The sequence below is a fragment of the Microcaecilia unicolor genome, chromosome 9 (genome assembly GCF_901765095.1).
Source record: "Microcaecilia unicolor chromosome 9, aMicUni1.1, whole genome shotgun sequence".
In the NCBI taxonomy this organism is placed as follows: domain Eukaryota; kingdom Metazoa; phylum Chordata; class Amphibia; order Gymnophiona; family Siphonopidae; genus Microcaecilia; species Microcaecilia unicolor.
The window spans coordinates 4484793-4501698 of NC_044039.1; the positions used below are offsets into that span (position 1 = coordinate 4484793).

The window sequence follows — 16906 nt, forward strand, 5'->3', positions numbered from 1 at the left end:
TAACCCTGAACATTTATACAACAAGCAGAAAAGAACAGGTCTATTTTAGGGACCAGCAAAGTACCAGAAATCAGAAAACACGGTGGTGACGACCAAGATGAAATTAGTACCTTGGGACCACAGGGTCAATTTTGTAGGTGTCATCAGGAACTGAGGCAAGAATCCCTGACAAGTTCCCTCAGGTCACTGGGATTGAGTTACTGGGGGGGTGCGTCCTGAAGGAAAAGCCGCTTCTTTAAATACCCGCATGAACCCACTCCTATGACTGACTCACTACAGCCTACAAAGAGAGATCTGACGAGGACACAATAACCTCAGTGCAAACAGAAGCAGTTCTGGAGAGATCTAGACACACAGGTCTCTTCTGCACAAACATCAAAGGTTCTGAAAACTTTCCAATAACTTTTCATAAAATGTAAATCACCTTCTCAAAAATAAACAGCTTATGGCCTTTTTCCCTTCCAGCTGCCTAGAATTATATACTGTGCAGACTAGAATTTTTTTCTTTAAAGAAATAAAATAAATCATTCAGGACTACTTTGCTCTATCAGTCACAACGTGGCCCTTAACACTGTTCCTGTTTGAACTGCAATAAGGCAGTTCCCAAATGTGCAGAAGAAAAACTGCACTCCTGAATACTGCGGAGATGGGGCTGCTATTTACTCTTCAGAGGCTCAATATTCACACAAACCTGCAGAAGCTTTAACTGAATGCCATTAAAAAACCTATGGTAAAGGCCACATAATTCCCAGGCACTGAAGTCAGTGCAGCCACAGAAAATTATGGGATTTACAGTGACTGAACAGTAGATGTGAAGCGTCTGTTCACGCTTTCCAAAAATACTAGGACTAGTGGGCATGCGATGAAGCTACAATGTAGTAAATTTAAAATGAATCAGAGAAAACTTTTCTTCACTCAACGTGTAATTAAACTCTGGAATTCGTTGCCAGAGAATGTGGTAAAGGTGGTTAGCTTAGCGGAGTTTAAAAAAAGGTTTGGACGGCTTCCTAATAGACCATTATTAAATGGACTTGGGGAAAATCCACTATTTCCAGGATAAGCAGTATGTTTTGTACACTTTTGGGATATTGCCGGGTATCTGTGACCTGGATTGGCCACTGTTGGAAACAGGATGCTGGGCTCGATGGACCTTTGGTCTTTCCCAGTACGGCAAGACTTATGTACTTAAGTACATTTCTTCTCTTATTAAGGGCTCATATGGTAACAGTCTTCTCAGATGCAAGAAGCAGCCACATGACAAAGGATGAGACATCTTGTATTGATTACATGCTCCGATATCAAGCTCAGGAAACAGTGGGAAAAAGGCAACATCCAGAACTGGAGTGATGTTCGAGTAACTAGAAGAAAAGAGGAAGTGATTATGCCATTATACAGGTAATTGATTGAAAGTGGTCTCGTTCTGGAGGCCTCACCTCCAGAAGGATATAAATAGAATTGAGGCATTCCCGAAGAGGATTATTAAAGTGGCATGAGATCTTCCAAAAAAGTCCTAAGGGATAAATATGTACACCCCAGCAGACAGTGAGATATGTATTAACACACATGAAGCAAAACCTTTTCATGGAAAAGAAGTTTCTAGCACAAGGGGACTGATGTGAGATTCTGAGTGGGTAGACTTAGGAACCGTGTCAGGAACTTTTTTTTTTCCACACAAAAAGGATAATAGAAGCATGAACACCCTCCAGGGGTGGATAGCGACACCTAAGATGGTACAGGATAAACACAGCAGATCCTTAGTTGCTCAACACGGAGAGAAGAAAAAGCAGGTCCTGCATACTTTTAAGTATTCACTGCGCTATACCAGCCCAATTGAACAATATGCTGGAGCTGGTAAACCGATTACTATTAAGTGACAGATGTCCTAACAGAAATATTTCTGTAGGACGTCTGTCACTTAATATTAATGTGGTGGAGCTGGTAAAGTGGTTAATATTGTGACAGACGTCCTAACAGAAATACAGACATCCATGTAGCTAGGTTGTGTGAGAGGCTGCGGTAGTAGAAGCAAATCTCAGCTTGGTTAATAACGAGAGGTCCCAGTGGTAACTTCTCCTATCCCTCTACAAATTGAACGGTGGGTTACTAAGTCTGAATACAGTTCAAGAAAGGCCATTTGGTTTCACGGGTTGGGCAGCACAGAGCTTCCTTGCAAGATGCCTATCTCCTCTCTCCTTGCACAGCCTGGGGATTCCTCGAAAGACATGTTATTTTTATTTACTGATTAAACCTGATAGGATTGCAAGCAAACAACCTTATATGGTGAGGCATACAAAATTCTTCTACTTCTGTCTCATACACTGGTTGACGGACATAATTTGTGTATTGGTCTGTAAAGACAATAAGGAAAGGACAGTTTTTCCCCTGGTCCAAACTTGCCCGAACATAGATCGTAATGCTTATCAAAAACAGGTCTGTGGTATAGAAGAGACAAAGAAACAGTCTGCCTAGGTGTTGGTTATGGACAAGGACATTTGAAAGTTTTGTACTGAAAAATGTTCTCAAATAGTTCAGAAATAGCAAAGTTCAAATTGGAGAATAGTTACATAAGTGAGAAGAATCTACTCCAAGATTGCTACTTCCTCTGATCTAGTATCTCACCCCTTTTGAGACTGGAAAATCTCACAGCATGAAGGTAAGGTAATAACAGATGTCAGTCAGCTCTTTGAGGAGGTAAGACAGCACAGGATAGGTAAGGGCTGAACAGGTTCTCTTACATACCAAGCCTCCCTCACGTAGGGTTACCATATGGCTCCAGAAAAAGGAGGACGGATTGAGCCAGCCGGGTTTTACTTCCATTGCTTTCCATTGAAAGCAATGGAAGTAAAATCCGGCTGGCTCAATTACTTCCATTGAAAGCAATGGAAGTAAAACCCGGCTGGATCAATCCGTCCTCCTTTTTCTGGAGCCATATGGTAACCCTACTCACGGTATAAGTGGAAAGACTGTTACATGCTGAAAGGACTCCTCAAACAGAGTCAGATGTAGTCATAGCGTATGTTAAAATGCCAGAGGAGCAATACTCCATGCCACTCTAATTCAAAAGAGATGTCAAATTGGGCATTTGAACTCTAATTGACTTAACCTTCTCCTGAAAGGCCTTTGTAATGGCCTCAAAAGAGAGGAAGGATAGAAGCGAGGAGTCAGGATGAATAAAATTTCCTTAGTACCCCAAAGAGTCACCCTGGATGAGAATCCTGGTTAATTATAGAGAGAAAGTAAGCCCATGCTGCAGCACACTACCTCCTCCCCAGGCGTGCTATCGCCTCTCCCCTTGCACAGCGCGGCGCCTCCCCTCCAGGCGTGCTATCGCCTCTCCCCTTGCGCAGCGCCTCCTCTCCAGGCGTGCTATCGCCTCTCCCCTTGCGCAGCACGGCACCTCCTCTCCAGGCGTGCTGTCTCCTCTCCCCTTGCGCAGCACGGCGCCTCCTCTCCAGGCGTGCTGTCGCCTCTCCCCTTGCGCAGCACGGCGCCTCCTCTCCAGGCGTGCTGTCGCCTCTCCCCTTGCGCAGCGCCTACTCTACAGGCGTGCTGTCATCTCTCCCCTTGTGTGCTATCGCCTCTCCCCTTGCACAGCGCGGCGCCTCCTCTCCAGGCGTGCTATCGCCTCTCCCCTTGCGCAGCGCCTCCTCTCCAGGCGTGCTATCGCCTCTCCCCTTGCGCAGCACGGCACCTCCTCTCCAGGCGTGCTATCGCCTCTCCCCTTGCGCAGCACGGCGCCTCCTCTCCAGGCGTGCTGTCATCTCTCCCCTTGTGTGCTATCGCCTCTCCCCTTGCGTGAGGCGCCTCCTCTGCAGGCGTGCTATCGCCTGTCCCATTGACCAGCACGTTGCTTCCTCTGCAGGCGTGCTATCGCCTCTCCCCTTGCGCAGCGCCTCCTCTCCAGGTGTGCTGACACTTACCCTGCTGCAGTTTCCACTTTCGGCTACGTTGTGCTCTGGCATAGAGAACAACCTGCTGAACCACTTCCAGCTGCTCCTGAAGCTGAGGGAAATGGAAATCCGCACATTCCTGGCAGACAGTGGCAAAATCTAGGAAACCATATCACAGAGAAAGAAAAATGGCACAGGTGTAATGGGTCTTTATGAGCACAAACACACAGGCATATCAAGCTGTAGAAACTCTGACCTGATCTCTAGGGGATAGGGGGATGGGATTTGATATGCTGCTTTTCTCTGGTTTTTGCAGCGACATTCAAAGCCAGTTACATAGTATATACAGGTACTTATTTTGTATCTGGGGCAATGGAGGAGTAGCCTAGTGGTTAGTGCAGCGGACTTTGATCCTGGGGAACTGGGTTCGATTCCCACTGCAGCTCCTTGTGACTGTGGGCAAGTCACTTAACCCTCCATTGCCCCTGGTACAAAGAAGTACCTGTATATACTATGTAAACCGCTTTGAATGTAGTTGCAAAATACCACAGAAAGGCGGTACATCAAGTCCCATTTCCCTTTCCCTTAAGTGACTTACCCAGAGTCACAAGGAGCTGTACCCCTGGTTCTCAGGCCACTGCAATAACCCATTAGTCTACTCCTCCACTCTAGGTATAACAGTTTCCTTTCAGAAGAGTTTGAAAACTTATCTGTTTGCTAAATCATTTTATTAAACTTGGTTTTATTACTATTTATTTGGAATCTGCTTTGAACCAGTAAGCTGGGAGTTGGTGGACTATAAATACCATATCACATCACATCATAAAAGTTCCCTAACAGATTCTGCACAATTCTTTGTAGAATTTTGTCCTTTCCAGAAGATGGTGGACACTAAAGACCCACTCCGAGTTATTTCATAACTGTGCAAACCACCATGCAAGTTTTCAGCAAATTTTACCAAAGAACTTAAACCTGGCTTTTATAGAGGTTTATCCCCATCACTTCACCATTCTGGTAAACAAAAACAGCAGGATGCTGTAGAAACAACCCACTTCAGCCACAGTTACTAAAAGATGCACGACAGAACTATCTATTTTTCTGTGAATAGAAAAGATAAAATTGAAGCCCAGAATAGTTAATGTCCTCTGCTCTGGTTACGACTAGCATTGGTGATCTGTCTTGCTTGCTTCCAGCCTCTTCACCCTGCATTGTCAATGTTGGCCCATTTTGCCTGGTTCCTGGCTATAGGGGTCAGTTCAAGACTCCATTCCTTTTATCTTGCTGCACTTCACGCCTGGAATAGACTTCCCGAGCCTATATGACTAGCCCCGTCTGTGGCTGTTTTCAAGTCCAGACTCAAAACCCACCTCTTTACCGCTGCTTTTGACTCCTAACTCACTTACCCTGTCCTTTATCCTCACCTCTTTATTCCCTTACCCTTAATTGTTCTGTCTGTTTACCTGTCTTTCTAGATTGTAAACTCTTTGAGCAGGGACTGTCTTTTGTGTATGGTGTACAGCACTGCATATGCCTTGTAGCGCTATAGAAATGATAAGTAGTAGTAGTTCCAGCCTGTCTTGTCCCGTTACCTCTTTTGATGCCGCTGTAGGAATTGATGCGATTGTCCACCAGAAGGACCAGGCCACACAGGGAGGATGAGTACAGGGACAGTGCGGTCTGTAGTCTGTGCAACTTGATGCCACTGCGCTGATTCCGCTGGTGCTTACAGAAATCGAGCATGTCTGCTCTGAGCAGTCTCAAGTTATGCATCGTCTTCAGCTGTGCTCCTGTAAGCGAGACACACATACACAGCCTTCAGCCAGAGAAACTTTCAGTCCAACAATTCAAGAAGGAAGGATGAAATACCACTTAAGTCAAGGAAACCAAACTCTATTAGGTCAACTTCTCATGAATGACAACCTCTAGAATTACTTGACTTTTCAGCACTTTGTCCCTCTCCTGAGTGCCAGGTGGCTTAAGGAGGGTAGCGCATCACCTCACAGAAAGGAAAGCATTAGTTCTAGTTATTACACTTAAAAACAGTAGGTGGATAATTCTGCCTGCCCCTAACAGGAAAAATATGTTAACTTATCTGAAAATACCAGTTACAGATGGGAGAGAGAGAGAGAAATTAGGAGAAGCTATTTAGAGACAAAAATGCAATGTGGATGCTTTGCTCTCTCACGCCCCCTCCCCCACCACTAATTTTCTGTCTCTGGTTATGGATGAGGCCTCACGATTAAGCTCCAAGTGCTGAGAACTGTATTAATACTTCTGAACTGCGAATACATATTTATCCTTCTAATATGAATCCCTTTATGAAACATCTTATGTTAAAGCTTTACCTAAATGAATAGTAAAGCTTTCTTCTAACTGTTGTTGTTCTTCATACATTCTTCCCCGGGCATCCACAGGCTCCTGCAGCTGACTAGGCTGAACTATAATTTCGTCACTGAAATGCAAAAATAAGCAATGAATATACTGTTTTGTGTCCCTGGGAGCCTAGTGGAGGAGTGGCCTAGTGGTTAGGGTGGTGGACTTTGGTCCTGGGGAACTGAGTTCGATTCCCGGCACAGGCAGCTCCTTGTGACTCTGGGCAAGTCACTTAACCCTCCATTGCCCCTTGTAAGCCGCATTGAGCCTGCCATGAGTGGGAAAGCGCGGGGTACAAATGTAACAAAAATAAAATAGATACTATTGGAGATTCTACATGGAATGTTGCTACTATTGGAGATTCTACATGGAATGTTGCTATTCCACTAGCAACATTCCATGTAGAAGGCTGCGCAAGCTTCTGTTTCTGTGAGTCTGACGGTCAGACTCACAGAAGCAGAAGCCTGCGCGGCCACATTGGTGATCTGCAAGGGCCGACTTCTACATGGAATGTTGCTAGTGGAATAGCAACATTCCATGTAGAATCTCAAATAGTGGAGGAGTGGCCTAGTGGTTAGGGTGGTGGACTTTGGTCCTGAGGAACTGAGTTGGATTCCCACTTCAGGCACAGGCAGCTCCTTGTGACTCTGGGCAAGTCACTTAACCCTCCATTGCCCCATGTAAGCCGCATTGAGCCTGCCATGAGTGGGAAAGCGCGGGGTACAAATGTAACAAAAATAAAATAGATTCTATTGGAGATTCTACATGGAATGTTGCTACTATTGGAGATTCTACATGGAATGTTGCTATTCCACTAGCAACATTCCATGTAGAAGACTGCGCAGGCTTCTGTTTCTGTGAGTCTGACGTCCTGCACGTACGTGCAGGACGTCAGACTCACAGAAGCAGAAGCCTGCGCGGCCACATTGGTGATCTGCAAGGGCCGACTTCTACATGGAATGTTGGAATAGCAACATTCCATGTAGAATCTCAAATAGTAGCAACAGTGGAGGAGTGGCCTAGTGGTTAGGGTGGTGAACTTTGGTCCTGGGGAACTGAGTTCGATTCCCACTTCAGGCACAGGCAGCTCCTTGTGACTCTGGGCAAGTCACTTAACCCTCCATTGCCCCATGTAAGCCGCATTGAGCCTGCCATGAGTGGGAAAGCACAGGGTACAAATGTAACAAAAATAAAATAGATACTATTGAAGATTCTACATGGAATGTTGCTACTATTGGAGATTCTGTTGCTACTATTGGAGATTCTACATGGAATGTTGCTACTATTGCAGATTCTACATGGAATGTTGGCAGTGGAGGAGTAGCCTAGTGGTTAGTGCAGCGGACTCTGATTCTGGGGAACTGGGTTCGATTCCCACTGCAGCTTCTTGTGACTCTGGGCAAGCCACTTAACCCTCCATTGCCCCATGTAAGCCGCATTGAGCCTGCCATGAGTGGGAAAGCACAGGGTACAAATGTAACAAAATAAAATAGATACTATTGGAGATTCTACATGGAATGTTGCTACTATTGGAGATTCTACATGGAATGTTGCTATTCCACTAGCAACATTCCATGTAGAAGGCTGCGCAGGCTTCTGTTTCTGTGAGTCTGACGTCCTGCACGTACGTGCAGGACGTCAGACTCACAGAAGCAGAAGCCTGCGCGGCCACATTGGTGATCTGCAAGGGCCGACTTCTAGTGGAATAGCAACATTCCATGTAGAATCTCAAATAGTAGCAACAGTGGAGGAGTGGCCTAGTGGTTAGGGTGGTGGACTTTGGTCCTGAGGAACTGAGTTCAATTCCCACTTCAGGCACAGGCAGCTCCTTGTGACTCTGGGCAAGTCACTTAACCCTCCATTGCCCCATGTAAGCCGCATTGAGCCTGCCATGAGTGGGAAAGCGCGGGGTACAAATGTAACAAAAAATAAAAAAAATAGCTGCATCCCTCAGTTAATGCCTGTTGTTTATTTATAATCAGACAGACAGTGCCATACAGTAAACCCTAAAGGGACCTCAAAAGACTAAGAAAAACTGTCTGCTGTGCACCTCCTTCCTCTCCTGCCAACTGGGAGCAGGGCAGCTTCTTCACCTGGCACAGACCTGTAGGCACACAAGAAGTTCTGGTCCACTCGCAGTCCCGTCGACTACCTGAGAGTGAGGTTGTTAGGATTCTTCAGGTCCTGGTGAAGTTTGATCACCCATTCTTGGTATTCCTGTTTCTGAATTGTGGTCACTTGTTTCAGCTCACTGGTCCATTTGTTTTCCAAGACCTGCAGAAAAACAGTGATGGGACATCAGAGAGACATGGTTGAGAGACGACCTACAAGACCAGGGGGGCACAGTAGGCCTCCATTGCCCCTGGTACAAAGTACCAGGGGCAATGCCGGTTTACAGATGGCTCCCTTCTTCCCCCAATACGCACTTTCCACAGCCTTCTAGGGATATTCCTCAGCAAATCAGAAGCTAGAAGACAGCAAGAACTGCTCAGATATGCACATCTTTCAGGCAGCAAGGGTCTAATGCATTAAAAATGAGGAGCGAAAGGCACTCTCAGAGCTGTAAGACGTGAATTTCAATCTCTCAATGTCTCACTAACCCGTTTACTTTGGTCTTGCATTTATTAGGACTTATTTACTGCCGTTTAAAGAAATTCACCCAATGTTGTGTACAGCAAAGACAATGTGGACATAGGCAACAGACAATACCAACAGAAGAGAATTATTCAAATAGTATATATTATGGCATAGTGCACTGGTTACTATGTTGGCACAGCACAATTCAAAGTCAAACAACATACCAAGTGGATGAAAAACTACAAACATATCGCACTACTCCACCTGGTATGTTATTTGACTTTGAATTGTGCTGCTCACTATTTTTATGTGTGCGATTACACATTAACGTTTATTTTATTTTAGTGCATTTCTATCCCACATTTTCCCACAAGCGCAGGCACAATGTGGCGTACAGTAGCTCAAGAAAAATTACAATAAAAGAAAGGTAGAGGCATAGGATGACAGAGTGAAGTAGAATTCACAGAAAAGACATGGGAAGGAAAAACTGACCAATAAGTGCAATTGAGGTTAAAGTACCGCTTCAAACCACAATGGGAGAGTCAAATGGTGGGGAATAGGCTTTCGTAAATAGGTATGTCTTTAGGAACTTCTTAAATAATTGATGGTCTAATATCCCCTTTAACTGCTTCGGCAGTTCATTCCAAGTCTTAGCACTGGTATATGGGAAAGATGAAGCGAACATATGTTTGTATCTGACTTTTCTACTGCTGGGATAGTGAAGACAGAGAAAGTTGCGCGATGTTGACAAAGCATGTACTGTTTGTGTGCTTTTACCCCGACGTAGTCTGATTAGCGAAAAATAGCCATGTTGGGTGCGATTGTCTAGATTTGTCCAAGTGTTTCAGCTACTTGATAAACCGAACTTTTAATTTATTCCACCTTGTTTGTTGACCTGTTATATGCTTGTTCTTTGGCTGGTGTGGAGACCCTGCTGCAGGGAGGCAGCGCTGTGGTTATAGCCATGGACAGCCATCCCATAAAGAAGGCAGCTGCATCACCGGGCCAGAGAGGAATGAACAAAACAAAAAGCAGACACGAGACTAAATAAAATCCACAGCACAAAGTGCAACCCAACAAGGGCAGCTTTTACCTGCTGTGATTCGAAATGCTGCGCTGCCACCAAATTGACGTCTTGGTCCGTTAGCGTCTTCCCCAGCTCCTGCATCACCTTGTTCATTTCTGCTGCCTGTCTGAACAAAACGATGACAAAAGGGTTATATGATTCTGGAAAAGGAGGCGTCCGCCAGTCTCTCTATACAGACTGAACACTGATGCTCCCTGCTGATCCCTCAGAGAAATGTCATAATATAATGAATCACGTGGAGGGGCATAATTGAACAAAAACGTCTATCTCCATGGGCGTTTATCTCCGAGAACGGGTCCGTGAAGGGGCGGACCGAACCGTATTTTCAAAAAAAAAATAGACGTCCATGTTTTATTCGACAATTTGTGAGCTGGGCGTTTTTGTTTTTCAGTGATAATGGAAAATGAAAGCGCCCAGCTCAAAAACGAATAAATGCAAGGCATTTGTTCGTGGGAGGGGCCAGGATTCGTAGTGCACTGGTCCCCCTCACATGCCAGGACACCAACCGGGCACCCTAGAGGGCACTTTTACAAAAACAAAAAAAAAGGTAAAAGAGCTCCCAGGTGCATAGCACCCTTCCCTTGGGTGTTGAGCCCCCCAAATCCCCCTCAAAACCCACCGCCCACAAGTCTACACCATTACTATAGCCCTAAGGGGTGAAGGGGGGCACCTACATGTGGGTACAGTGGGTTTGGGGGGCGGTGTGGAGGGCTCCCATTTACCAGCACAAGTGTAACAGGTGGGGGGGATGGGCCTGGGTCCACCTGCCTGAAGTCCACTGCACCCCCTAATAACTGCTCCAGTGACCTGCATACTGCTGCCAGGGAGGTGGGTATGACATTTGAGGGTGAAAATAAAAAGTTGTGAAACATCATGTTTTGTGGTGGGAGGGGGTTAGTGACCACTGGGGGAGTCAGGGGAGGTCATCCCCGATTCCCTCCAGTGGTCATCTGGTCATTTAGGGCACTTTTTGGGGCCTTATTCGTGGAAAAACAGGGTCCAGGAAAAGTGCCCTAAATTCTCGCTAAAAACGCATATTTTTCTTCCATTATCGGCGAAAGGCGCCCATCTCTGATCACCCGATAACCACGCCCCAGTTCCGCCTTCACCACGCCTTCAACACGCCCCCATCAACTTTGTCCGCATCCGCGACGGAGTGCAGTTGAAAACGTCCAAATTCGGCTTTCGATTATACCGCTTTATTCGTTTTTGTGAGATAAACGTCTATCTCCCGATTCGGGTCGCAATATAGGCGTTTTTCTTTTTCAATTATAAGCTGGATAGTCAGTTATCTCAGAGTTAGCAGTTCATCTGCCAAGGAAGACAACGAAATGCAGAATACTCATCATACATTTGCCAACAGGTAGGACCGGGGCAAGGGTACTGGGCATCCCAGGCAAGCTTTAAGCCCCTGTGAATTTAGTTTCAGGCCTCACGTTCTCCACTGTACCCCCAACCCCAAAACACCAAAAAAAAAAAGCTAAATTAATTCAACAATAATCACCCCTGCACCAACCATCCCAAAATAATTTTGTAAAAATGCATCAGACATCATACTTTTTATGATGTGGAGTAGCAGCCTACTGGTTTGAACAGCTGGCTGAGAACCAGGGGAACCATGTTGATTCCCACTGTGGCTCCTTGCAACTCTGCACAAATCACTTAACCCTCCACTGCCCCAGGTATAAAACAGATTGTGAGCCCACTAGGGACAGAGAAATACCTGCATATAATATATGTAAACTGCTTTGGTGGTATGTCAAAATCTACAACCCTACATTTTGTCAATTTACATAATGTGGTGAAATGGTGAATTTTCCAGCATGTCAAGCAGGCAGTGCATGTTCTATGTTTAAATCGTTACAGAGAAATGACCGTTTCTTCTTTAATTTAACACAAAGACGAAGTAATCTGCAGTAATGTCGCCAACTACTTTAAAAAAATGTTGTTCTGGGCTCTGATTGGCCCAAAAGCTCATATTAAGCCAAGATGTACTGGCTTTTTCCCCAGTCTCAGTTTGAAAGTAGAGAGAGAAAGACCTCTTCACTGAGACCCTGTGAGCAGCTATAATTCCTGTACTTCCCAGGCACTATCAAGGTAGTGATAAACTGTTTAGTTTTATAATTGATCCTTATTCAGTTACCTGTTATTTTCCATCTGTTTTTATAGGTCACTGTTCAATATTTTTTATGATAAACAAACCTTTTTTATTTTTTTTAGTTTAGTGACTCTGCTTGTCTGAAGTGACTAAGAATCCTGGTGGTTTGTGTGTTGGGTCTGTGAGTGCTTTCTAGGAACTGTGTGACTACTGAGAGTGTGGCCCCAGTAACCTAGAAATCACCGGGGATAACAAGAGCTGGAGACTCGCCCAGAGGCAGTTGGGACCCAGTCGGTGGGAGGAGGGTGCTAGTGTAGAACACATGCCCAGGTGCAGGCGGACCTAAGCTGTGCTGGAGATAGACTGCAGGGTTAGCTCCAGGCGAGTGGCTAGGCATTTCGTGACAAAATGAGTGCAATTTACAACAGCCATTTATACACATAGAGGGACTATTTACTAAAATAAGTGGGGTACTTAAAAAAAAAAAAAACTGGCTTCCCTCCCTGGTGCAACAGTAGGTACTGGTGGTCCTTTCAATTTGTCTGGCTGTCAGGATCTATTGCTTTGTTCTAATTGCTCTTTGCCACCCCTCAGAGGGTGCCCTCTTTAGGCAGGAACTTTTCTTCAGTTCAGCGATATCCACGCCCCAAAGAAACACAGTAGACGACATTGTGCTGCGGGAACACAGCAAGCTCCGAGCCTGGCTATAGAACAGTGCTCTTAATAAGGTTAATGTTATGGGCACCATGGGTAGATGCCTTTATAGGCGCAGTTTTAAAAGACACTTAAATGCCTGTTTATCTTTTTTTAAATATTAGCGTATGTGGCACAGAACATGCCTTGACTGTAGACATGATCAGTTAAACCTTGTCTTGGGGGTAGAAGTGGACGGTTGCCGCTATCTATCACAACGAGTTAACACCTCTTCAACCTTTGGAGCTTGCACGGGTGGTTAACAGCATTTGCATGGACCATTTTGGACTCCTTTATCTCTGCTCTGATTACTTATCTATTTAATATTGTATTTGTATGTTCACTGGATTGGCACTAGCCTTTTCAGTCACTTGTAAGCCACTTTGAGCCTGCATCTTGTGGGAAAAGGTGGGGTATAAATATGATAAATAAATAAATAAACCTGCTCGAGAGCTAATACAAAAGAAAGTGTTTATACATGGTGTGAAGAAACAGCGTTTAAGCCTGTAAAATGTATTGAATATTTTCCTGTCTTAAATATGTCTGAAGTGTATTTCTCCTGTTTGGCCAGCAGATGGTGCATGCTTAAAGCTGTTACAGAGGACTGACTTTTCTTTCTTTTATTTGGCACACAGATAATAGGAAGTGCCTGTAGTGATGTAACCAGTTTTTATTTGAAACTTGATTGTTCTGGCCTCTGAATGGCCTGGAGTTTTGAAATTACTCAGCAGTGGCTGGCTGTTGCTTCAGTTTCAGCCTGGGAGGAGATAGAGATCTCTTTTGCTGAAGTTCTGTGAACAGAAATATGTCCTGATCTCCCCAGACACTTTCTAGGAAGTATGCAAGTTAGTGTTATAATTGATCCATATTTCAGTTACCTGTTATTGTTTGCCAATTGCACTATTTTGTTCTTACTCCACTGTTCAATATCTTTAAAAAGAACATAGAAGTTTGTTCACCCCGTTAGTGTGGACTGATAAAAAATCATGGTGGTTTGTATGTTGGGTCTGTGAGTGCTTTCTGGGAACTGTGGGACCACTGGGAGTGTGGCTTCAGTAACCTAGAAATCGCGAGGGATAATTTGACCACAGAAGACTCGCCCAGAGATGGTTGTGACCCAGTCTGTGGGAGGAGGGTGCTAGTATAGAGCACAAGCATCAGGTGTAGGTGGACCTGAGCTGTGCTGGAGATAGACTCTCTTAAGTGGCTGTGGGGTAACCCCCGGCAGGTGGCTAGGCATTTCATGACATATGGATTAAGGTATTACATAATCTACAAATGTACATGCTGGCTCTGCCCCTATACGCATCCTTTTACATCACTGCATACTTTATAAGTGGTCATTTATGGCCACATATATACACACATGAATTTATAAAATTATCTTCATAAAGTTTCTAACTCAAGTAAAGCAATAATGTCTGATTATTTGGGATTATGCTGCTTGAGCTTCTCCTGGATGCCTAAGCTTTTTGAAAATGCTAATTTTGGGCAGTGGGGTACAGGAGAATTAGGGGAATTGCCCCATTAACCTCTATTTTCCCCCTCCAAATGGATTCTCCAGAACTACTGCACTCAGAACCAGAGGCTAAAAAAAAGTGTGTCCATCCATCTGCTTGAGATAGAAAATACTGAAAAGCTGGACTGGATGCCAAGAGAGATATGTTTTGGCTCAGTTTTCAGTTCTTTATCTCCACCTGCTGGTTGACGGACACAGTGGAATAGTGGAAAGCTACATAATGGAAGGATCCTCTGAGTTACCCATCAAGTCCCCCCAGCTAAAAATCCTCTGTGCTAATTCCAGGCTTTACTTATCACTCCCCTCACAGCTAAGGATCCTCTGTGCTTATCCCAAGCTTTCTCCCTCACTTCCCCCCACACCTAAAGATCCTCTGTGCTGTGCTTATCTCCTCACTCCACCACAGCTAAGGATCCTCTGTGCTTACTGAAGTCTTTATCCCCTCACAGCTAAAGGTCCTCTGTGCCTACTGCAGGCTTTGTTCAATTCTTTCACTGAATTTACCTCCTCCATTACCAATGTGAGCCCATTCCACATTTCCAATATGCTTTTGATAGTTCCAATATTACTACCGAGTCTCTCCATTAAGACCCCATCACAGTTTCTTGCTGTGGAACGCCCTTTTTCATACTGTTATGAGAGTAGACAGAGAGGCATATTTTCAAAGCACTTTGGGAGGCTAAGTGCTTTGAAAATAAGCCTCTAAGCATATTGAGAAATGAAATATAACCTGAGGTGAGAACTGAGTACCTCTCTCGCAGTTTTTTAAGTTCCACATCTCTTTCACTGATTAACTCGGAGATGCTAACGAAGTAATTGTGCTCCAGGTTCAGAAGGGTCTCAGAAGCTGGGGAATGGATAAGGTCATGGTACACATCGGCGAAGTCTTCATCCCAGCTCGATTCCTCTGGTCTCGCATACTCCAGGGTAGTCTGAGAAGCAAAGAAATATGCCAGACTTCCTCCTTGTGACAACAATGCTCCCCCTACCATTCTTATATGAACTGAGGGCACCATTATAAATGTCATATGACCTGAGGGAAGTCACATTGTCTAGCAAATGTAAGCAGTGCTCCCATGACTCAGGAGTTCTAATCCTAGCTCTGCCATTAACCCTCCTCTCATGAAATCCTGCACTCTCAATTATGATCCAAGCTCTAGTGCAGGTGTACCTCACTTTGAAACCTGCTGTGGGTTTCCAGTGCACATGCTCAATGGCTTCTGCTTCTCTCTAGGGAATAAGTTGGTGGAAAAGTGCACACGAACTGCATGTCTATGCACGTACTTTTTCTTCGCCTGAATTTCACAACCCCCCCCACCTCGGGACGGTCTCCTCTTCTACCACCTTCTAGGCTGCATTGAAAAAGCGTAAGCTGTCACAGAATTCTGAATAACCTCAGGTACCATCTAGCTTAGAAGCAGAGCTGCTGTCTAACTACAGGGCAGCAAGGTCACTCTGTAGCAGCAAAGCTAAGAGAAGCCGGCAAAGTAATCAGGAAAGCAAAGATGTAAATGGAAGAAAAAAAAATAAATTGCCAAGATGGTAAAATGGAAGGACAAGACATTTTTTAGATACGTTAGTGATAGGAGGAAGTGTAAAAGTGGCATTGTGAGACTCAAAGGTGAAGGGGAGGAATATGTAGAAGCTGATAAAGAAAAGATGGAATTGTTTATTTCTGATCCATGTTCACAGGTGAAGGGCCGGGATTAGGACCGCAGAAGACAAACACAAGTGGGAATGGAGGGGTGGTAGTCCCTGAACGATTTTCAGTAGACTGTGTTCGTGAGGAGTTAGCTAAAGGTGGACAACGTGACGAGGCCGGATGGCATACATCCGAGGGTACTGAAGAACATTCTAGTGATTCCACTGGCTGACCTTTCCAATGCTTCTCCAGAGTCAGGAGAGGTCCCGGAGACCTGGAGAAGAGCAGATTTGGTCCCTCACCACAAAAGCAGAAATAAGGAACAGATTTTGAACTACAAGTCAGTAAGTAAATTAATGGAAACGCTTTTAAAACAGAGAATAGTAAAGATTTTGGAATCCAATGGACTACCCAATGGAGACCCAAGGCAACATGGTTTCGCTAGGGACAGGTCTTGTCAGACAAATCTGATTAATTTCTTTGACTGGGTGACCAGAGTGTTGGATCGAGGGAAAGCGCTAGATGTAGTGTATTTAGAGTTTAGCAAAGCCTTCGACATGGTGCCAAATAGACAACTAATTAAAAAAAACTGATTGCTTTCGGTATAGTTCCTAAAGTGACTGACTGGGTTAGGAACTGGTTGAGTAGAAGGCGACAGATGTTAGTAGTAAACGGAGCTCATTCTGAAGAAAAGGGTGTTACTAGTGGTGTGCCACAAAGTTTGGTTCATAGGCCTGTTCTTTTTAACATTTTTGTAAGCGGTATTGCTGAAGGGCTATCTGGTGAGGTTTGCCTCTTTGCAAATGATTTCTAAATCTGAAATAGGGTAGACACCCCTGATGGCGTAGATACCATGAGGAAGGACTCAGCAAAACTAGAGGAATGGTCTGGAATTTGGCAGCTTAGATTCAATTCTAAAAATATATAGGATCATGCATTTAAAATTGAAATGTATTATTTCTAATCCACCATTTATTTATTTCGAGTTTGCTCACTCATCCAGGGCAGGGTACAAAAGAAACACACA

General features: G+C 44.7%; 1 protein-coding gene across 1 annotated transcript in view; it reads right to left on the reverse strand.

The window, feature by feature from the left end:
* The window catches only part of C9H12orf4 (chromosome 9 C12orf4 homolog), a 45834-nt gene that overhangs the window by 21168 nt on the left and 7760 nt on the right, over nt 1-16906 (reverse strand). The window contains exons 4-9 of the mRNA XM_030214541.1: nt 14988-15169; nt 9934-10033; nt 8416-8537; nt 6236-6342; nt 5480-5677; nt 3921-4049 (exon numbers count right to left, since the gene is read on the reverse strand). Of these exons, the coding sequence (XP_030070401.1) occupies nt 3921-4049; nt 5480-5677; nt 6236-6342; nt 8416-8537; nt 9934-10033; nt 14988-15169 (838 nt within the window). The remainder of the gene's footprint in view (nt 1-3920; nt 4050-5479; nt 5678-6235; nt 6343-8415; nt 8538-9933; nt 10034-14987; nt 15170-16906) is intronic.